This window comes from Thamnophis elegans, chromosome 12 (genome assembly GCF_009769535.1).
Source record: "Thamnophis elegans isolate rThaEle1 chromosome 12, rThaEle1.pri, whole genome shotgun sequence".
Lineage (NCBI taxonomy): Eukaryota > Metazoa > Chordata > Lepidosauria > Squamata > Colubridae > Thamnophis > Thamnophis elegans.
In genome coordinates, this window is record NC_045552.1 from 9,744,773 (window position 1) to 9,767,739 (window position 22,967).

General features: G+C 41.6%; 1 protein-coding gene and 1 long non-coding RNA gene across 3 annotated transcripts; one reads left to right on the forward strand and one right to left on the reverse strand.

Moving 5' to 3' along the window:
- Positions 1-154: 154 nt before the first annotated feature.
- Positions 155-9,076, forward strand: LOC116515166. The gene is made up of 3 exons (XR_004256213.1): positions 155-530; positions 1,247-1,363; positions 8,869-9,076. It is a non-coding gene; the product is annotated as an uncharacterized LOC116515166 (long non-coding RNA).
- On the reverse strand, positions 2,395-21,162 carry GAPDHS (glyceraldehyde-3-phosphate dehydrogenase, spermatogenic). 2 transcript variants are annotated; one of them, XM_032227065.1, is made up of 11 exons: positions 21,075-21,162; positions 15,343-15,528; positions 14,305-14,401; positions 12,638-12,744; positions 11,082-11,172; positions 10,608-10,726; positions 9,146-9,227; positions 7,908-8,059; positions 6,617-6,779; positions 4,487-4,584; positions 2,395-2,784 (listed from the first exon to the last, which is right to left on the reverse strand). In XM_032227065.1, exons 2-11 carry the CDS (start codon positions 15,369-15,371, stop codon positions 2,709-2,711), a joined length of 1,014 nt encoding a protein of 337 aa, XP_032082956.1. In that variant the 5' UTR covers positions 15,372-15,528; positions 21,075-21,162; the 3' UTR covers positions 2,395-2,708. The 2 variants fall into 2 exon arrangements, with proteins under 2 accessions (XP_032082956.1, XP_032082957.1); XM_032227066.1 differs by lacking the exon at positions 21,075-21,162 and adding an exon at positions 17,069-17,127.
- Between the last annotated feature and the right edge of the window lie 1,805 nt (positions 21,163-22,967).

Sequence of the window (22,967 nt, forward strand, 5' to 3'; positions counted from 1 at the left end):
AGGGAGTCGTAGTCCTTCATTTAAATCACGTCGGCCTTAACGCGAAGGGCGGCGTGTGGGGAGGATTGCTGGAGAGAAAAGGAGGGGAGGGGGAGAGAGAGGAGGGCGCCTGCCGAGTGGTGCATCCTGGGAGTTGCTGTCGGAAGGTGACAAAATGGATGGGAGTTGTAGTTCTCGAATCTAGTTTGGACTACGGGAGTTCAGTGAAAGTGTAGAAAATGCTTTTCGCCACTTCGTTTTGTAGGCTGGAGCAGAAATCTCATGTGTTGCATTTCTTCCACGAAAAGTATATCGCGGGAAAGTTGCAATCCTTAAGGCGTTTCCCTTCTCATCCAAAAGTTTCTTCAGAACTTTGGAAAAATCCCTTTTTGCCAAGCAGTGATCTCTGAAAGCCTTTAAAGCATAACTTCCTTAGCTTTTTGCTACTTCAGTTTCCTTTATCGTGTTTTCCGGGCCGCACCGAATTGCTTGCAGTTGTGCAGCCTTGGAAATTGAAGGAATGGGTCAGCCAGTCAATCTAAAGAAGTGAGGTGCGTAATATAAGCTTGACAGGCTGTAACGTCATTTGTTCAGGTGTATCAATATTAAATATAGCTTATGTTACAGCTGAACCCATAAATCATGGGTTTTAATGTCCATCACAGCTCTCCTGCCCATGTATGTATCATGCTTGCTTGTTTAATGCTAAGTTGCAATCAGTGATTGTAATTTTATAGGTGTCTCATGGGTTGCAATTTTATATTAATACATGTATTTTTGCCTCATTTTATTTGCCAATATGAGATTTGATTTCTACTTTAGAGTGGCGTTGTTTTATACTGTTTGAAATCAAACAAATCAGTGATTATTCAGTGTAATACATACATAGAAAAAGAAAATACTAATAGCTTTACTATTAGTGATAAGACAAATTTAGAAGCAGAAATTGCATTTTCTTGAGCAAAATAGCTTAGCGTTCTTGCAGCGTTTAAGATTTGAAAAAGTGTGGAGTGTAGAAGTTTCCTATGAAGTGTGTTCCAGAACATGGAGCTGTGAAAACTGAATGCTAGGAGCTGTATCTCAATAACATCTGAGCTAAACATCTGAGCTGGGGTCTCTTTTGATTCCTGTTGTAAAGACAGACCAGAGACATTCTCCATCATATTCACCATTTTACCATTTGCCTCGACTAAACAGTGTTTTTCTTAAAAAAAATAAAACCCTGATCATTGCTGCATTTCCAAATAGTTCTTTCTTCTGCATGTAGAAAATGATTCCATTCAGAAGTATGACCTCTTGTGGTCAGAAAGAATCCTTTGACACGATTGAAGAGCGGTTTAAGAGAGAGGTGTTTGCTTAGCCTTTGTGATCCATGCTGATTTCTGTAAGTTCGAACCATCAATTGTTATACCAGTAGTTTTGATGCGGTTGTATAAAGTATATGAATTTTTCTAACAGGTTATTTAACAGATTAAGAGTTGGAAGGGACCTTACACCATTTCTGAACGATGGCAGTCCGGTCTCTTCTTGAAAGTCTCTTCCAGTGATGAAGCTTTCACAACTTCTGAAGGCAACTTCTTTCCCATTGGTTGATTGCTTAGTCAGAAAATGTCTCATTTCTAGGTTGAATCTCTCCTTGTTCAATTTCCATTCATTATTCCTTGCTTGGCCTTCAGTTGCTTTGGAAAACAGTTTGGCCCTCTTCACTCTGTGGCAGCCCCTCAAATATTGGGACACTGCTATCATGTCTCCCCCCCGGTCGTTCTCTTCACTAGACTAGCCATGCCCAGTTCCTGCAACCGTTCATCGTATGTTTTAGCCTCCAGTCCCCTAATCATCTTGGTTGCTCTTCGCTGTATTCTTTCTAGAGTCTCAACATCTTTTTTATAGTGTGGTGACCAAAACTGAATGCAATATTCTAGGTGTTGTCTTACTAATGTTTATTATACTTGTATAATAAACATTAGTAAGACAACACCTAGTATACTAAGGCTTTATAGAATGGTATTAGTACTTGATCTTGATTGTATCCCTCTGTTAATGCAATTTAGGATTGCATGTGCTTTTTTGGCTGCCGCCGTAATATTAGTTCATATTTAATTGATTGTCCACTAAGATTCCAAGATCCCTCTCAGAGTTACTGCTATTAAGCCTGTTTTCACTCAGTCTACATGTGTCCTTTTAGTTTTTCTTTCCTAAGTGTAAGAGTTTGCTTTTCTCTACATTGAATTTCATTCTCATTTTCTTATGAGAAAAAAACATCCATGAATATCAATCGAAGCAAAACAGAAGTTCCCAGGGAAGCGGCAGCTTCCAGTGCTCAGAAACCTCCTAAAGCATCTTTGTTTGGCATGATCAAGAGCACCAAGTCCACATCCCTAAGACGTTAAGATCACACATGGATACAAATCAAGGTCAGTTTAACTCGAGTGGTTTTTATTTCAACACTTGCAAGATCTTTGAAGACGCTACAGCCGCACAAACCAATGCATAACCCCAGAGAGTAGACTCCTTTCTCTAGGGAGGAACTTTGGTGCAATTTATCTTCACTAAATAAGCTGCTGTGGAAAGAAGGATTCACGCTCACGGATACACACACACACACGTACACACAAAGCTTTACACAAAGTGCAGTGTTTGGGATTCTGTGGTTGAAGCAAAGAACCTATTGACTAAAAGTGGCGAGGCCCTCTAATCGAACAGCCTGGAATGTAATTCGGATTCAGGGTTCAAATCTCCTCCTTGCTGTACATGTGCTTCAGGAGATCTACTACACGACAACTGTACCCATATTCATTATCATACCTGCCAGGGAGAGAAAAAAAACATGAGCAAATCTGTATATTCATGAATGACATTATATAAAAGTTAAAGGCTGGAGCAACTCTTGATATACAATGCCCTTCTCTGAAGTTATTCCATACTTTGGTTTCCCAGATTCTGGAACACTGGGTTAAGGAAAAAATGCACTAACTATAATCTATAATTATAATGTGTTGCAGGCCAGTGGTAGTTGTACAGGCACTCCCTGTTTAGCAACTACCTTGTTTAGTGACCCTTTGTAATAAGACACTAATTTTTAAAAATCATTTTCCATTCAATGCCTGCATTTGTAACCAAATCTGGTTAATGCTAAGTAAAGCTCAATGTATATACTTTATGGATTGGGAAAACATCCCAGTTTTAAATGAGAGTGCATGGGCTTTTTTGGCTGCCGCCACACACTGTTGGCTCATATTTAATTGGTTGACCACTAAGATCCAAGATCCCTCTCACAGTTACTGCTATTAAGCCTCTTTTCACAGTCTATATGCGTACTTTTGGTTTTTCTTGCCTAAGTGTAAGACTTTACTTTTCTCTACATCAAATTTCATTTTCATTCTTATTTTCTTATGAGAAAATCATCCATTTAAATGCCAGGTGTATTTTCCATGTTACAGTTCAATATGTCTCCATTATTTGAATTCTAGCATTAGCTGATGAAATTAACTCTAAAAGGGATGGCCTGGTGTTTTGACAGACTGAAGCCATCTAACTATATCCTTACTGGTGAAGGAAAGCAACTCAAGAAAATTTTGTTGGGCATTTCTCCTTGTGGCAAAAGATCGTGTGATAATCCCCTGGCCATTTTCCTTATGAGCTACAATATCTTGGAAAGCTCAACTGAAAGTCTTGATTATACATATAATGAAAGCAGCAAGAATCATATTTGCCCCAAATTAGAAACTAAACAAGCTAACAATAGATAAAGGACTTGGAGTACTTCAAGACATAGGGAAGATTTTATGATTGGCTAGAGAAAGGAAACTAGAAAAGAAAGGAGAAAATATAGAACCCAGACTATGCACTGTTAAATGGAAAAGGGGGGGGGGGAGGAAGGGGAAATCAGAAAAGAAAATATTAAATATATAAGTATATACTATACAAGAGCGAGATACAAAGGGGGTGAATATAGTTAGGATAGACTAGCGAAGGTAAGGGAATAAGAAATATTAAATTATATTTGGGTTTGTGGAAATACCATCCCAAGAAAACATAAACAGAGACCTGAAAGAGACACCTACAATAATAGAAAAGAGAGAGAAAGGGGAGGAGAGAATGAAAGAAAGATGGGGGAAAGAAGAAATAGGTAAGTAGAGGAGAATGGAAGGGAGAGGAAGAGAAGGAGAGAGGGTAGGAAAGGGAAGAGGAAGAGTAGGATTAGAAGAAAGGTAAGGGAAGAAGGAAGGGTAAGGAGAGGAGGAAGGAAGGAAGTAGAGAAGGGAGGGATGGAGAAAAGAAAGGGAAAATAAAGTGGTGTTACAACTGGAGGAAGGGATGGTAAACAAAGCAACCCAAACTGTATATTATAACCTATTAAATGAAATAACAAATGTATAAAAATGATAAATGTAAAGAAGAATAACAATTATGTGAATGTATACTTAAAATGGTATGTAAGAGAATAAAAAAAAAAAAAAAATTCTGGAAAGCTCAACTGAGAGTCGAAACAAAGGGCTCAGCTTACCAGGAGATGAGCTTCACAAAGTTATCATTGAGGGAGATGCCTGCTCCAGCATCAAAAATAGAGGAACGTTCATCACCAATGAAATCAGTCGAAACCACCTGCAAACAAAGAAGAGAAAATTACAGTATACGAAGAAGATGGAAGGAGACGCTTGTATTAACCAACATCCTGGGCTCAAAGCTTGAATTTTGTGAGTCAAACCCTTCCAAGAGGATCAAGGGCACTGCCACTTGAAATGGAGTGCTTCAAATTCAAATGTTTTGCACGCTTCTTCTATAAATCCCAAATGATTAAGCAGCCTGGCTAAAGGGTTCACTATTTTGGACAGAGTCTACAGACATACCCTTTATCAAAAATTGTGTCTGGCACTGCATTTGTTTTTAACTGTTACAACCTGCAGTTGGCCTTTAGGTTTATCCACACATTCCCCTCTTCCTCATAGCTACATGATGGCCGTGTTCCAATATTTAAGGGACTGCCACAGAGAGGAGAGGGTCAAGCTATTTTCCAAAGCACCTGAAGGCCAGAGAAGGAATAATGGATGGAAACTGAACAAGGAGAGATTTAACTTGGAAAAAAGGAGAAATTTTCTGACCGTGAGAGCAATCAACCCGTGGAACAGAAATTGCCTTCAGAAGTTGTGGGAGCTTCATCACTGGAAGCCTTCATGAAGAGACTAGACTGCCGTCTGTCAGAAATGGTGTAGGGCCTCCTACTTGGCCAGGAAGTTGGACTAGATGACCTACAAGGTCCCTTCCAACTCTGTTAATCTGTTAATCTATCTCATTTCCCATTATTGACATGGCCTCATGACATAACATCATCTCATCTCCAGCCTATAGCTGAGGCTGCTTAACTATATTTGTCTGATTCAAGGTTAAAACGATGTTTCCCATTTTCTCCCCACTCAGCTTTCTATAGGCTCTCTGGCATTTCAGTGGTGTGCTATTCTTGCTCTCTGAGCTTGGCTGTTTGGTTGCAGATATTTCATAATCCACCATCATTGTCAGAGAGCATGAGACTTCCTGCCTGTTTATATATAGTCATTTGCCCTGCCAACTTTGGTGGGGGTGTGGTTTCCTCCTTGGTAGTTCCTAGAGCTACAGATGTTCTCCTTTACTGGGACTATAGTAGTTGCACAAAAGGCACCAGTCTCCCTGCCCACTGGCCTCCCTGGCTATTTTCAGTAGCTGCGGATTTTTTTGATTTTGATTTTATTGACATTTGTAGGCCGCCCTTTTCCCTGAGGGGACTCAGGGCGGCTCACATAAAATCAGGGAAGGGGAAATGCAGACAATAACAAAGACACATATAATAAAAACAGTAACCAACATGCATTCATCATTCGGGAGGGGCAACTATCTTCATCCCCAGTCTGTTCCTTTGAAAAGTGTCCAAGGGCACTAAGGCTTGAGCAGCATGACAAAGCACGGGGCATCTGATGCCAGCTCTTTCTCTACCTGAATAAATAAATGTTCTGACTGCCAGCAAAACAGCACAGGTTAAAGAATGGAAATCCATCCACCCACACCTCTCAGCACAAAACATATACACACACAACACCTCTGTAGAGACAGTACAAGAGCGAGACGGCAAACAAGACTGTAAGATGGAGTGACCGGGAGAAGGAGGAGTGAAAAGAACAAGAGTAAGTTAGGTGACTGAAAGAAGAGCGAGGGAGGGAGAGAGAGAAAGAGGGAGAGAGAGGATAATCCATGGATAATCTGATGGTTGGGCAAGAGTTGATCCACTGGGTGGACAGAAGCTTCCTGGTAATGCACAGAAAGCAGAAACACCCCCCCTCCACTCCTCAGATCAGCTAAACCCACCGTCTTGTCCATCAAAACTCACCCTTTTCCTTCCTTCACCCCAACTCACGTTAACAATTGGTGATGTTTTTCCCACCAGCAAGAAATCCACCAGTGGCTTTCCCTAGCCTGATCCTTATCACGGGCTTCCACTTGTCGGCATTATTACAAAAAGCAAACAACAATCAGCTGTTAGAGCACATTATGCCGGCCTACTCTACAGGTTGCCTTGCATTAAATCTGCTGAAGCTTAAGATAGCTCATCGGAGCACCTTAAAATAATCCTGCAGCTCGCCAACGGAAACATAAACAGTGTGTTTACCTCGTCTTCTGTGTATCCCAGGATCCCTTTCATTGGCCCTTTAGCTGCCTTCTTGATAGCATCTTTAATCTGAGCATAGGTAGCTGATCTAGAAAGGCGGCAGGTCAGGTCAACAACAGACACATCACACACTGGCACACGAAATGCCATGCCAGTCAGCTTCCTGGTGGGGGGGGGGGGTGGAGAAGAGATTTGGTCATTAAAAGGAGAAAGAAACAGTTCCCATGGCAGTGTAGATTTGAAGTGTCTTACAACCAACCCCTCTGTCTTTCAAGGAATGAGGGTGAGATCTGACAGTCTGGCATCTAAGACTAAGACTCCAACTAAGTTGTTCTGACCCAGCTCCCTAAACACGACAAACTCTCTATTTAAATCAATGATTCCTTTATTAGGAGTGCCAGCATCACCAGCAAAAAAGTTTCTGTCTCAATGTAGGCTAACAGGTCTGTCCAGCAGTGGGGTGAATACTCTGCCACATTTATTCATCTCCACCCCCTGCCTTTTATCCCCAGAACTAGGGTGGGGCTTCGCTAGCAGTGGTGGCTCTTCTATCCCAAGGATCAGCCCACAGATTTCCACTGTTCTCCTCTCCTCTGCCTTCGGCACATCCAGGTGTCAGGCACTGGACCCAGCTGTTCCTCCTCTTCCTCATCAGCCACCTCCAGACCTGGGGTCTGTTGACTCTTCATCTGATGGACAGCCCAGGCTCCACCGCTGTCTCTCTCCTTCTAGCTCCATTCCTTCTTCCCCCTCGGAGCTCTCAGGTTGCCTTGATGCTGACCCTAACTCCCACGCCTCCTCCTCCTCCAATTCAGCTCTGGGTGAGGCCAGCAGCCAGCAGGCCACAACCTAAGTATTGCCAACTGCAATAAATATCATTTGGCAGAATCTCTGCTATTTTGTTTTCTCTGTTTTTGCTAATGTCTTTATTATTTCCTTAATGACATCAACAACCTACCACATTGGGGTAGATTGACCCCACTGGGCCAGCAGTCTATCTAACTCACTCAAAATAAGTAAGGATAGGTTTTAGACTAACTCTTTCATTCTTTCATCAAGTAAGCATGGCTAATGATCAAAGGTTACAGAATAAATAATATAAAACATCCGGGTGTCCGAGAAATATTCTCAGAATGAAATCCTGGCAGTTCTATGGTTTTCCCTCATTCTTATGATCAATAATTAGAAATACAGCCTTGCTAATCTCTTATGGTCACATCTTTAGGATTGGCCCAAATGCACAACGCCACCCCCACCCCCTCTTTTCAGAAGTTAAATTTGTTCTGCATACCCATTAAGTTCAGGAATGACCTTGCCCACAGCTTTGGCAGCACCGGTAGAAGCTGGAATGATGTTCTGGTGAGCACCCCTCCCATCACGCCAGGCCTTGGCAGAAGGTCCATCCACAGTTTTTTGAGTGGCAGTGTAAGCATGGACAGTGGTCTGCAGACCAGAAATGTCAGTTGGTAAGGAACAGACGATGCAAAGCATTTTTCAAGAATAGATTTGATCTAAACAAGTCACTTGGGTTTCCTAAAGGGGCCGTTTTTCTATGTACAAATGGAACTAATACATAATACTTAAGGGTGTATTTGCTATCATTTGCAATCTTTATTTTTATCTGCACTGATGCACAAATGCTGAAGACAGAAGTGTATGCCAAAACTTATGGAAAGTTATAGTAAATTTTTTTTTTAAATCAATTCAAACTGGAAGAAGTGAGTTACAAATGATTTTGCTATAAGCAAATACAGTAAAATATGACTGTTAGCCATCCATACTCAGAATTTTACCCGCCCTCCCCCCGCCTGTTACTTGATTAGGAAGCCTGGTATTTAAGGACTGAAAGACAACTATAACTCTATAACTTGGCAAACTGAAAGTTATTGTGTGGGATTAATCGAAACACACCCAGCCATCTCCCGAGGAGTTCCATTATCCATTATTCCCAAACCTCCATAGCTATAAGGAAAGGCAGTATCTGGACCTCATTGGAAGGAGTGTGTGTGTTCTTCGTGGAATGAAGAAAATCATTTTAACCCTGTTTTTTTTCTTTTTGAGATCAAATTGTTTTTACATCTTTGTAGACTGTGTGTGTGTGTGTGTGTGCGCGCGCGCGTGCGTGCGTGCGTGCTTAGCTGTCTTTGGTTTTCTTTCTTTTCTTTTCTATAGTATAGTCTTTATTGTCATTGTACAAAATAAATACAATGAAATTTTCTTTTCTTTTTCTTTGTTGTGTGTGTTCCTTCAAGTCAATATCGACTCCTGACAACAGGCAAATCCCTGAAGCTTTCTTGGCAAGATTTTGGACGTGGTGTGCCCTTGTCTTCTTCCTAGGAATGAAAGAGAACAACTGGCCCAAGAGCACTTCAGTTGGCTTTGTGTCTAAGGACACATCATCTCCAAGCTTCTAACCTGGTGCCTTAACCGTGACATCAAACTGGCGCTCCCGTTAGGAATTTGGCAGTATAAAAATGCCATAAATCAACAAACGAATAAGCCCATTGGAAAGAATGACATAGTTCTCACCATCAGGCCCTCCACAATGCCAAAATGCTCGTGGATGACCTTGGCCAAAGGTGCCAGGCAGTTGGTGGTGCAGGAAGCATTGCTGGAAAGCAAGAGTTACACATGAACCTGAATTTTTTGATGTTGTTCGGCACCCAACCAACTCGCATAATGAAGTTACGTCTCAACACAGATCTATATTCTTGGGTTCTCTTAAGTTTTTCGCTCCATCCCCAAATCCAACAAAGATGAACACACAACTATCATCTCTCCAATGATTCATGCCAATGATTCAGCATTGTTTAACAGGGCTTTGGGGAAAGTTCTAAAGCAGTGTTTCTCAATCTTGGTGACTTTAATTCCTGTGGACTTCAACTCCCAGAATCCCCCAGCCAGCAGTCACCAAGGTTGAGAAACACTGTTTTAAAGGGTGCCATGAGCTTCGAATATTAGCTGAGAAAGCACACCCAATCTTTCCTCGCAATTAAGAGTTTGCTCAATAGGTTGGCCCATGAAATAACCCAACAGAATGAAATTGCAAAGCAATCTTACTCAATTAAGTTTCTTAAATGGTGTGAATAAAGCTGCTAAGACTTGCCTTCCCTGTCAGTGCCTGCCAGTGCCTGCCTTATTGCACAGCCTCCCTCCTACGATTCAGAGGGCCACAATCCTCTTGGCCTTCCAGAAGGTTGCCAGAACCTGGCTCCCCCCCCCCCCAAAGGCTTCAAGGACAGGATATTAGGAGAGGCTCAATAGATATGGGTCTGTTTTTGTGAAATTGCTATGTTGTGCTTTCATTTTCTTCTTTGTACTGGATTATTTTAATTGCCTAAAGGGAGGAAGGGATTGCACTGATTTTGTATAGATTGGTCACTGCCTGTCAACCCATAAGCTTTCCCCCAGGGTTCCACCACAAAACCGCGTTCGACTAAAGGGCGCTCGACGAAACCGCGTAGCTGACGTCATCACAGCGCGACAACAGCGCGGAGAAAAAAGCACGCTGTAAACGCTAAACCTAAAATTAACCCCTAAACCTAAACCTAACCCCCCTAAACCTAATCCTAAACCTAACCCTAAACCTAACCCTTAACCTAACCCTAAACCTAATGCTAAACCTAACGCTAAACCTAATCCTAACCCTTAACCTAACCCTAACCCTAACCTTAACCCTAACCCTTAACCTAACCCTTAACCTAACCCTTAACCTAACCCTAAACCTAACCCTAAACCTAGCCCTAAACCTAACCCTAACCCTAAACCTAACCCTAACCCTTAACCTAACCCTAAACCTAACCCTAAACCTAACCCTTACCTTAACTTGAATCGGCTTGCTTTCAAAGCGCTATTTAAAGCGCCCTTCTTTCTCCACGCTCGCTGTTGTCGCCCTGTTGATGACGTCAGCGACGCGGTTTAATCGGGCGCGCTTTAGTCGAGCGCGGTTTTGTCGTGCCGCGTTCCCCCAGTTGGCCAAGTTCGATCTTACCTCACAATGGTCATGGTAGATGGATCGTACTTCTCATGGTTGACTCCCATAACAAACATGGGAGCATCAGGCGATGGGGCAGTCACCACTACTCGCTTGGCTCCTCCATGGAGATGAGCCTGTAAAAAAAAATGGCAGATTTCTGTTATAAAAGATCAAATTCTGGCAGCCCACAGGCAGTAGAACAAACAGCTTCAATAAGGAGTAATTAGAACAGAGGTCTTCAAACGGGGCAACTTTAAGGCTTGTGGACTTCAACTCCCAGAATTCTGGGAGTTGAAGTCCACAAATCTTAAAGTTACCAAGTTTGGGGACCTCTGAACTATAAGATTTATCCCAGTGCAGCAGAAATCTGTGCTGGCACGTTATAAAAACCAAACATCTAAGTGAAATCTCCTGAAACCCAACAAATAGCACGAAAGGGAATTACACTGGTTCTTATCTCAGAGAAGGGCCCTTCCTCAAGATACTTACCGAAGCTTTTTCAACATTGAGGAAGACGCCGGTGGATTCTACTACATACAAGGCACCTGCATCTGCCCAAGGAATCTCAGTTGGTTTCATGCTATGAAATACAAGAGGACAATCTTTATTCAGACCTGCCCACTGGGACTTCTACTCAAGCAGGAGATGACTTTCAGGGCCTCTAGGCTTCAGCCAAGTAATTGGATGAACGTGTAATGGAATCTCCTCTCCTCCCTGACCTTTAGAAACATACGCATCCCTGACATTCACATGCTCTTTTCTTGTTTAAGTATGCAACTCTCAACTGAAGGTTTACCCTTCCGCAGGAGCACCTCAATTAGATTTGCATGCTGTGAAAAGCAATGAGTTATGCAATAAATGGCAGTTGGCTAAGTTCACACATGTGGCATCCAGACAAGCGAATTGGCTTCATTATAGCTCCTAATCCATACTGTGAGAGAAAGAAGATGGTACAAAATGGAAGAGAATTTGTTAGATTATTCATGACTGGGAGACATGGTAACAAGGTCAGCCAATGAATAGGTATAGCAACTAAGTCAGCCAATGGGAGCCTAAACAGATCTGAGTCTGTGCTGAGAATAGAAACTGACACTACTCTGCCTGCTCTGGACTCTGAGATGAAACTGTTCTCTCCTGCTTGTGTTCTGCTTGTAACTTCCACCACGTTGAAAGAATCTACTATTGGTATTATACATTTATTTATCTGTTAATGTTAATTAAGAAGTTAATGAATCCAGCTGAATCAGTTATCTGTGTGTGCTTTCTGGATTTGATTTTTCTGCAGCAAACTCTGACAGAATTGATAAGATTACCCTTTCCCAAAGAGCCCAAAGCATTGGTTTTATTCTAATATCACTAGTCACCCTGTTTAAATCTGCAATTATGATGCCCTGGGAAGGCATCAGAAAAACAAAGCATTGTAAGAACTCCATCTCCAAAGACACATTCGACAGAGGGGCAACTATATACATTTGCTAAAGAGCATAATTCTGGTTTTCATTTCATTTTTCTTACACCCGCAGGGGCCACACTAATGCAAACCCCATGAAATAGTGTTGTGCACTCTTATAGTCAGGTGAGTGTTTAAACAGCCTCAAATGAAAAAGTCTCAACTTCTTCAAACTGCCATCTCGTAAGGGTAGAGGAGACAGCCAGTTTGTTGCAGGAGTTAAGGCCGCGGGTTGGAAACCACAAGATTGTGAGTTCAAATTCCACCTTAGACACAAAGCCATTTGGGTGAGCTTGGGCTAGTCTTTTTTTCTCAGCCCAAGGAAGTAGGGAACGGCAAACTACTTCCGAAAAATGTTGCCAGGGAAACTGCAGAAGTAATCCAGACTTTCGCCAGGAGACAACAATGATTGGAGGGTGGGCACACACAAGCACACGCACACAAAGATAGTTATATTCTCATAAGTGTCTTTCTAAGCTGCCCAACTACCAAAGCTCCCTGGGCATACTGAGAATATTAAAATACTAAGATATTTTAAGTGGGTAAAACAATGAAATGGAATGAATGCATTACGCTCCGTCTTATTCCCACTTACTTCTGGAATACTGCGATTTTTGAACCGTTCACTACCAGCTTTCCTTCCTCTGCCTTGACCTCTCCCTTGAAGCGCCCGTGAGTAGAGTCATATTTGAACATGTAGACCTGTGGAGGAAAGAAACTAAAGCCACATCATGCCAGGAGAACTAAACTTGTGCCACCTCTCTAGCTTTAATCATCGCCTTCTTTTAATGACCCCATAATCCCTTGCAGGGTGGAGTCTGGGCCACTGAATGAAGCTGAGTGTTTGCTGGCCAGATGCCTTTCCTGTCGCCAATGCAGAGTTTTTTTTTTTTCAGCAGATCTATTCTCATTGTGCCCAGAGAAATATCTGCCTCTACCTAGAATCGAGCTCACGGCCTCCCAATTGTGAGGAGAGAGCTCCACCTCTAGGCCACCGCAACCACTCACCCCTCTAGCTTGATAGAGCTCTAAAAAGAGACCGCCAATCTCCATTTGTCTAGGCATCTGACAGCTGCACAAGGATGCTGGGTTTTCACATGGTGGGGCACCCGATTCTTATAATTGCTTAATAAATGGCCATTACAACCTCGATTCAAAGTTCCAACATCCGCCCACCACCACTGCAGTCACGTGATTGCAATCTGGGTGCTTGGCAAACTGTATTTATGTACATTTGCAGCCTCCGAGATTGCAGGGCTACAACTCTATCTATCTATCTATCTATCTATCTATCTATCTATCTATCTATCTATCTATCTATCTCTATCTATCTATCTATCTATCTATCTATATCTATCTATATATCTCTATCTCTATCTATCTATCTATCTATCTATCTATCTATCTCTCTATCTCTCTATCTCTCTCTATATATATATAAGATGTTTTTTTTTAATTTGTGCTGATAAATAAATAAAGGGAGACTAGTATAGATCTATTTCAAGCTATTTAGCTCTCATCAGCTAGCCATAGTTGTAAAAATCTAATAGATACCTTTCACCCTGGCTTCGCTGATAACAGATAAGAGCCTGTGGCCTAATGGCTAAGATGTCTGCCTAGTATGTAATATAGCCCAGGTTCAAATCCCAGTAAGGGTATGGCTAGCTGATGAGAGCTAAATAGCTTGAAATAGATCTATACTAGTCTCCCTTTATTTATTTATCAGCACAAATACAACACACACACACACACACACACACACACACATATATATATATATATATATATATATATTTGCCAGAATTTTCCAGCAAAAAAATAAATAAATCCCACTGCAAACAATGGGTTTGCTTTATGACTGTTGCAATCACTTAACAAGCGCCGCAAAAAAAAGTTGCCAAATTAGGTCAGTCACTTAATGATTCACTTAACAGCCAGCGCAATTTATGACAGTGATTTTGGGCTCGCTTATGGTCATAAGTCAAGTACTAGTACCTGTAAACAGAGATCATTTCTGTTTCCCAAGAATCACTAAATATCGAGTTAGAAGAGTCCTAACCTCTGCTTACACTCTGTTGCTGGACCTCTCCATCCCAGCATATTTCACAGCAAGAGATGGGGCACATGTAGGAAGGACCTTCTTACCAGGGTTTCAATGAACTCTGACACTTTTCATATCCGGAAGGAAACTAAACTGCCCCGGAAGGAAACTAAACTAATTTCCACAAGAGGTTTCTTGTAGTCTCAAAAGAAAGCCATTACCATGTAGTTCACATCAATGTAAGGGTCATTGACAGCCACGACTTTGACCCCCTTCTCCACGCAGGCCCGAAGGACCAAGCGCCCAATACGTCCAAATCTGCAGGAGCAAAGAAGCCCATCCATTAAAGCACATTTCCAAACCCCTTTGGTACAATTTATTTATTTATTTTATTTATTTATTTGACTTCTATACCGCTTCATAGGGCTTTCAGCCCTCTCTAAGCGGTTTACAAAAAAAAAAATTAGCAAATTGAGTCAGCAACTTGCCCCCACAGTCTGGGTCCTCATTTCACCCACCTCGGAAGGATGGAAGGCTCACAATTAAGGTGAGCAGAAGGGATTACTTAAAAAGAGACTTCCTTTAGTGCAATGTTTCTCAACCTTGAGGAGAGGGGAGAATAGAGAATAGAAGAGAAGAGAAGAGAAGAGAAAAGAGAAGAGAAGAGAAAATAGAGAATAGAATAGAAAGTAGAGAGAATAGAATAGTTCTTTATTGGTCAAGTGTGATTGGACACATAAGGAATTTTTAATTTTAAGACATAAATCTCCCAGAATTCTCAAGCCAGCGTGAGGGAGGTAAGCTCAGGTCCCATGGGCATCACCTCTGCCCATATCTGTTTTTAAAGTGGCCTCTGCAAATTGTTATGGCCTTCGGATAGATAAGACAGCAGGAAGATTCCCAGGAGGCTTGGAAGTCAGGGGTTTGCCTCTCGGTTTCATGTTGCACTTCCACCTAGGTTTCACTGCAACTTTCCAACTTAACGTAAACCATCACATGGTGCAACTCAAAAATTCTGACTGCAGAATCACTAGGGAATCAAACCAGCAAGTTTTATTCAATCACAAAGGCTGTGTTTGAACATGATTGTTGAGATAGACAGACAGACAGATAATCCATTTCATTTTCTTTCATTAGGAGGGCATTTTCAAGAAACTAAGAGTACTGTTTCCTAATGTATGGACTTCAACTCCCAGAATCTCCCAACCTCATCTTCGAATACAAAAGTATCAACCGGGCAAGGAAGAAAAAAAGCTTACCCATTGATTCCAACAGCAAACTCCGCCATGCGTTTTTTAGGTGGTGGAGGCGGTGGAGGGGGTGGAGGTGGAGGAGCTTCTGGCTCTGGCTCTGGGGTAGGTGGCTGGGGTGTTGCCTCTGACTCAGGGCTACCTGGCACTGGCTCCGGAGAGATCTTTGGAGGAGACCCGTCACTGATCTCAAGCCTGGAGGAACATGAACATCAAAAAAAGGGCAAACATAATTGCAAATTTATCTTGGTTGACATTTGTAACCTTCAAGCATAGCCTCATTTTGTGTGTGTGTGTGTGTGTGTGTGTGTGTGTCTGTAATTTACATCTATATATTAAAATCAATAAACATGACACCCTAAAATTATTATTCCAAGCTGAATCTCAATTATTAAAAAAACTACTGCAGTTGCATGAATAGTTTTACTAACTCAATAATTTAAGACCCTATTAACTTCACCGAAAGGTCCTCTCAGTAAATATCTTTACCACATCTCCACTGGAGCAAGAATTTGCATGTATTTTTCTCAAGGACATTCTTGAAATCAATATTCTAGCTATGTCATCCTTCTGTACATTATGTAGTGAACTCTACAATTGCCAGATGTATTCAGCTTACATTTCCATCTTCTAACTACAAATTCAAAACTTACATATATAGCCTAATTTTAGGATTCCATTCCTTCTTCTCTACTGTTTTTTTTTTTTTTTGTAACTTGGTTTGACAAAAACTTTCTGAGAATTCAAAGTTAGCATGTTTACCTTCCATGGGATCAATCAGAATGATTCTATTGTGGCTCTGAAATTATTTTTCTCTTGAACCAGTGTGGTTATGGCCAATTCACATGTAGACTGGTTTCTCTCATCACTAGTCTAAGCCATTCTATTATTTGTTTGCATTTGGCTTAATGCAAAATATAAACCTCATCCATTATGGCTTGTAAATCATGGGTTCTGATCAACGATTGCAATGAGTATAGTTTACCTATTATTAAATTCATATTAAAAATGATTACAATTCTTCTTGTCAAAATTTGACAAAGGTGCTACTTTAGATTCTAAGAGAGAAGGAATGGCAGATCTTACGTACATATCTACTCCAATCACCATAAGATCCCCAACTGTTTCTACAAATTCTTTCAAGGCTAATGGATCTATTATTTGTGAAATTGAAACAAACAAGCAAAAATGAATGCTAGGATATACTGGTATTCCTGCTTTATGTAAAGAATATTCAAGATCATTATTTTTGAGAGAACAACCAAAAAGTTGTTTGATGCCTCCAAACAAAGAAAATCTACAACAAGTAGATGTTAATTAATTTCCATCTGGCTGGGCAGGCTTCTAAAGGGACATTTTGGAAATGTTATTTTTGCTAACATCTATCCCTCCATTGATCTTAGTTTGTGAGTATACATGAAAGTCATTTCTTTCCCAGTACAATATTCTATATTGATAGGCATACCGCTATCCTTTAATGAAGCATTGGATAACATATGCCCCCCACCGCCACGCTACAGCACTGCTGGGCTACAATTCCCATCATCCCCACCACTTCTCAGGTCGGCTGAAGTTGCTGAGAAAAGTAGTTCAACAATGTCTGAAAGATCACAAGCTCCTCATCCCTGTTTCAGGGCGTAAATCAGAAGATCTTACCATTGATTATATCGATTCCATAAACTTCATGGAGGAGATAACAATTAACCTTTAAAGTCTTTCAAGGTGATTTTCTTACCTGAACACTTTGACACTAACTGATGTGCTACACTGATCCATTTTCGGTGAACTATTGCGCTGATTTCATATACTGGCTGACCTATCTACTGCTTCTCTACCTAGAGACACTGAAACAGGATTTCAAAAAAAGTTAATATTCTCAGCTGAGCATTCTTTAACTATTATCAGAACACATTTCACTCCATCTCCATTCACGAATCCTTTTCAAAATGGTTTTCATTTTCTTTTTATGTTTCAATTCACAGACTGACAAATGTAATGTCTTCAAACAACTTGGGATAGGGCAAAATACTTGGTTTCAATTAACTATCCTAAATGTGTATCTTCGAAGGTTTTTTGGGGTCTTGAACTTGAAGATTTGGGGGGGGGGATATCCCAACCAAAGTGCACTTTTTCACTCCCAGCACAGATCTATTACATCAGGGCTCCCTCAAAGTGGTCAATATCAACCCCAACAATTAGTGAGCCTATCCAAGAGGTCAATAAACAGCTTATTTAAAATAAGATCAATAAATGCCTGGGGGGGGGGGGGTGTCAAACGATTGCTCCTGAAAGATTGTGATTAAAATTCACTATTCTCCAACAAATATCAATGCCCTTTTTTGATGCAGGCTTCCCATTAATGATATCAACAGTTCTAGTAAGAAAAGGTATGTTAAACCTTACATTTTAAATATTGCCTATTTTATAAAGTCACTATTATCTATTATTCATTGTGTTGTGTGTTGTTATTAAAGTACTATTTATTACTTTCATGTGTTTCGTGGTCGATGAATAATCTGAAACTTCATAAAGGGATTAATGAGCTGAAGAGTTTGGGGACCCTTGTATTAAATCAAACTAAGCCAGGTAATCCGATGAGACACACATTTTGTTCCAATAAACACATTCTCTGGGACTTTGTGTTTATTTGAAACCATTTTCTGACAGCGCATCCCGCACAACACTTCTTGGCAACTACAAGACAGAACAGAAGCCATCTTCATTTCATCCCTGCCAATTCAACTCTGCAGTATTCCAAAAACACATTTTAGCCGGTTTACTAAAACACTTTACAGATTCATGACAATCTTTTTGTTTAGTAGGTAATTATTTATGTGTAACACTGCACTATCAAAAAGGAAGCTGGAATACATACCTTAAATGCAAAGCCAAATAAAGAAAGAAACCTTTCTTCTGAAGTATAGCAGTAGCAACAGCTTGCAGTTCAGCTATGAAAACTGTTGCTATAGAAATCAAAAATTTGAGAATATGAGCTATCTTCTTGTAATTCTAGGATCTGTTCATCTATTTATTTTATTTAATGTGTATATAAGCTGGCATATTCAGCATCTATTAGTATAAGCATATTTGGCAATGGCTTGGGATTTAATGCTAGCCACAAAAGATTAGCCCAGGAAATATTTCTTCCATACCAATGTAAAAATTGATTATACCGTGTTTGATGCTCCAATCTTTCATATGTGCAATGGAAACGTTTTCACCAATCATAGAAAAAAGAATGCATTCTCATTCTCATTGCAGGCTCTCAGTTGCTGCAGTGCTACTCTGTGGCCAGGAACAGAGTGCCAAGCTTACCCAAAAACATATTAAGGAGGTACCAGTCCAGAACTAGCCTCGTCATGTACAAGCAGTCTGCTGTTGTTTTTTAATATCGTGGTTGCAACAACTATGACCTTGAAGAAGTCACTGGCACAGAATGGCCTCCCCTCAGTTTGCCTGAATTCCAATCCTATACAATGTAGGGTAGGTGTCGTGTTTGTAATGTCACACAACTGTAGCCACAGAAATGTAAGTGGAAATTTCTTAGTACCGACGCATTGATCTTGCTGACAGCAAATGCATTCTAAATTTTCAATTAGAAAATTGGCTCTCCTATTTCAACCCAGTATCTGCCTCCAGCCCTCCATTGCTGGCTTTTGATTTCCATCGCAGAGACAAGAAGCCCAGCTTGCATGCTTCCCTCTGGGGGCCTAGACAAAATGATCCATTCACCACAGCATTGAAGACTTAAATCTCCCCATCAGAGAAAGGTCAGGCATTTCATCCAAGGACCATCTCTCCCCCAAAGTCACCTAGCTGTTGCTGCAATCTCCAATGCAGACAAGCTAGCCAGACACCAGCTGCGCTTTCCTATCCCATCAAGCTTAATGTGGGTTGCCCACCATGACTTAGCAACTGTGCAAAAATCAGGCCACTCTGGCTTAGTCAACTAGTGGCAATTAAAATAAAAAACATTTCAGCACAGTGTTCTGTATGCTTAAATTTAGAACCATCACTGGCTTTAAAGGCTTTTAAACAAATATAGGCAAAATATTTGAGCACAAAAATATGCATCATAGGAAGAAACACACTTGTGCTACATCATCTAATTTGCAATGGGAGGGGTGGTTTTATTCACAATATAACACACTCTTACAATAACATGCAGTACTGCTACCTAGGATCCTGCTGACAAATGGAGGCAGGTTATCCTAAGCCTGTCGGGTTTTTTATGCCAGTGAGAAAGTGACATCAAGAAGGCAGATCTGTGCAATCAGAGCTGAATTGAGAAGCAAGCAAACTAGCGTGGTCTTTTTTTACTTTCTCCATTTCAAAAAAATGTGCAGGTGTTAAATGAACTACGCCTGAAGATCTCATGCATATAGTCACACAATACCTTTTTCCACTTAAGTGTGGATATATCAGGGTATATTTGGACCTAATTTTTTTATATGTATGATTTGGAGAAGAGGGAAAAATAACCCTTTCCTCTCAAACAGGAGCAGGGAATAGAGCGAGGGAATCCAATAGATAGGTTTAAAGGAGCTAGAAGGGGAAAACAATCATACAGTATATAGACAGGCATTAATTTTTCATTGATTTCTGCATCCTAAAGTATTCCCTTTCCTGAGTGAAGGTCAAGGACTGAAGCTCCTCATCTATCCGCCTTTTAAATCTAATCAGGATTATCAATTCCCCTGGCGTTTCTGACGCAGTTGCATTTTTAGAGGGAGCCATTGCACAGACCAGGGAGCACAAGCTGATGACTCTGCATACCCATCTTCCTATACTCCGGGATCTCTTCTCTAGCAAGAACAGGGGATAATCCTTCCTGCTGCATCTCACAAAGGCTGTAAGCTTCGCCAGCTGCTCATAATCCCCAAGACTATTGCAGGCATCCTCTCTTCTCAAGGACAAGGGCCTTTTCCTGTCTGCTTTCTGAGCAACTGCGGTTCTACAGCAACCAGCCCTGCGGTCCCCTCCTTTGCAGCAGCTAGCAATCCCATCTAAGCCATTATTTTCCCCATGACAAATCTAGAAATCCCCTCCAGACATTATCAAGGGGTCGTCAAACCACCCAAAAGCCTCCACTCCAAAGGCTTGAGCAAAAACCAACTCTCACACCCACCCCACCCCCGTAGTCATTTCTAAGGGCAAGATATTGATTGTGTGCCAAGAAGCTACATCACTCCTCAAAATGTCCCACAAAACCCATCTCACCAGGTAAGACCACCTCTGCGCCCATCCCTCCTTCAGCCCACCAACGCTGATGCCCCCCCCTCCAGATAACCTTGCAGGCCTTTCCAAGGTTAACTAGTTTTTTAAGGGACCTTCCTCCATCTCCCACAAACCAGCCTATCGGGGACCCCCTTCCATTTATTTCTGCTCCCCTTTTTTAGGGGCTATTCCTAGGCTTTTCATTTCCCCTTTTTTTCCCTCTTTAGCATCTTGGTTTAAATCACTCCACCACCACCACCTTCTCTTCGTCTGCACAATTCAGGCTTATTTTTATATAACTTCCCCCCCTCCCCGGCCTCATTTTGCTTGGAGGGGGGTCCCTTCAATTACTCCTCTGCCCATCATCCCCCATTAGCTTGAACCATGGCCCCTATGCTCAGGATGATGGGAGGTGCCCCCAACACCCCCTAGACGAGCACGGGGAAGGGGGGAAGCCGCTGAAGGAGACCCCTGCCTCCTTGACGGCCGCCCTGGTTCTCCACCTCCCCTTCCCTCCCGCTCACCTGTCCGCCTTCCCAACCGAAACGAGAGCCTCGATAGCGTCGAACACGGAGAGTAACGGCCAAGAGGTGGCTTATATAGCTGCTAGGCAACGCCTAAGGCTCCGCCCCCTCTCCCACCAGCCAAAGCCTATCCTCCCCTCCTCATCCCTCAGAAGACACGCCTCCGTCTGTCTCCGAGCCCGGGGGCGGGGCGGGGGGGGGGCTCTCAAGGAGCCGTAATGCGCGTGCGTTGTGCCGCTCAGTCAGATAGATGGTGGTACCCGGAGCATCCTAACGGCTGCTTTGGCCTCCCGTTTGCGCGTGCGCAGTGCGGCCGTGGTTTCCTGCCGCGGAGGAAGGAGAATGCTGGGCCTTGTGGTGTCCTTTGGCCATTGTGGGTTGTTAGAATCTTTTCGGTTATGAAGTGGCTCCTGCCAAACGTACGGGAACCTGCAATTGCCATAGTCTATTCCCAACCATGTTAGCCGGGGTGATCTGAATCAGCATGGAGAAAAATCAAGTGTTTCATGTGACAGCACACCTGTGCGGGAAGCTGAGCAGCAAGAGAAAAAAGGCATCTGGTGATGGAGGGGGGGGGGGGACGGTGCAAGAAATAAGTTTGGAGTATTTAATTTGGAGCAACTAGATTAGTTGCTATTTCTCCAATGCTGGTCAACAACTGTATAAGAGAGACAAGCAATTTTCAAATAAACATCAAAATAAATAACTTGCAATGTGTCTCCCCCTTCTTCTTCAAACTTGAATTTTATAGCTTTTATTTTCATAGAGTTTATCAGTTGGATGCTGAGGTTCACAAGATTACACATTTAATATAGATGGCGAGTTTGATTTTGAACAGAGACAGGAAAAAGCTAGAAGGGGGGAAAAACAGATTCAGAGTGAAGACAGAGTAAATGTTTCAGCAGATGAACATAGCAAGAACTCTTCCAGACTGGTTTTGTCCTCTGACTAAAGTTGCTTTTTCTGCCTCTCATTTTTCTGCCACATGGCGCGAGGGAACCACAAGTGCAAGCCGGTTTCGGTTCTAATATTGAGATGAGCCAGCACAATTGAGCTATTAATAATTTAAGAAACGGGAGCAACAAGAGGAAGAAGGATGCTGATGAAACAGTCACTCTCCTCTATGTCCTTGAAAAAACATCTTTCTCAGAGCACACCTACCCAACATGGAAGATTTGGCCTAGGGTTCATCAAAGTGGTCAATATGGACTCTCAAGGATTAATGGAACTATCTACCGGATTGAAAAATGGCTGGGAGTCAATAGGTGGTTAATAAATGATGGGGGATTCATTGGAGTTGATCTCTTGAGGTCTCTGTAGAGTTCCATTGCAATCAGTGCTAGCGGTGAGGTAGCTCGTGGTGAGACAGCATTAACCAGGGTTAGTTGTTCATGTTAATATTATTATATGAATAATTTACAATAAGATTTACAAAAACTTAATTCAAATTCTTAACCAAGTATTCTAAGAATCTAAGGTATTACATATACCACGATGAGATCACAGCTGCCTGTTTATTTATAATTTATTTATTATTCATGTTATTAGTTAAAGTGATATTCAACTTATTTTCATATAAATATTTGAGGGATCAATGAACAATCTGCAACTTCATGAAGAAAACTGGAGAGTTTGGGAACCCCGATATATAGCAAGCTTCTCATCCAATTATATGTTCCGTGACTAGGACAAAAGCAAAGAGCATTCAGTCTTGTCATCAACTCCTGAAAAAGAGGACCACAATTATCTTAAGAAAATGGCTGAGTTTAAACATTATGCAAAGCCACTGTTTTTTGCTTGAATAAAGTCAAATTATCTGGGATCACAATCTGCAACATAATTGGTAAACAACAGCTGGGATTTTACATTGTGCTAAGCCAGATATATTCAAAC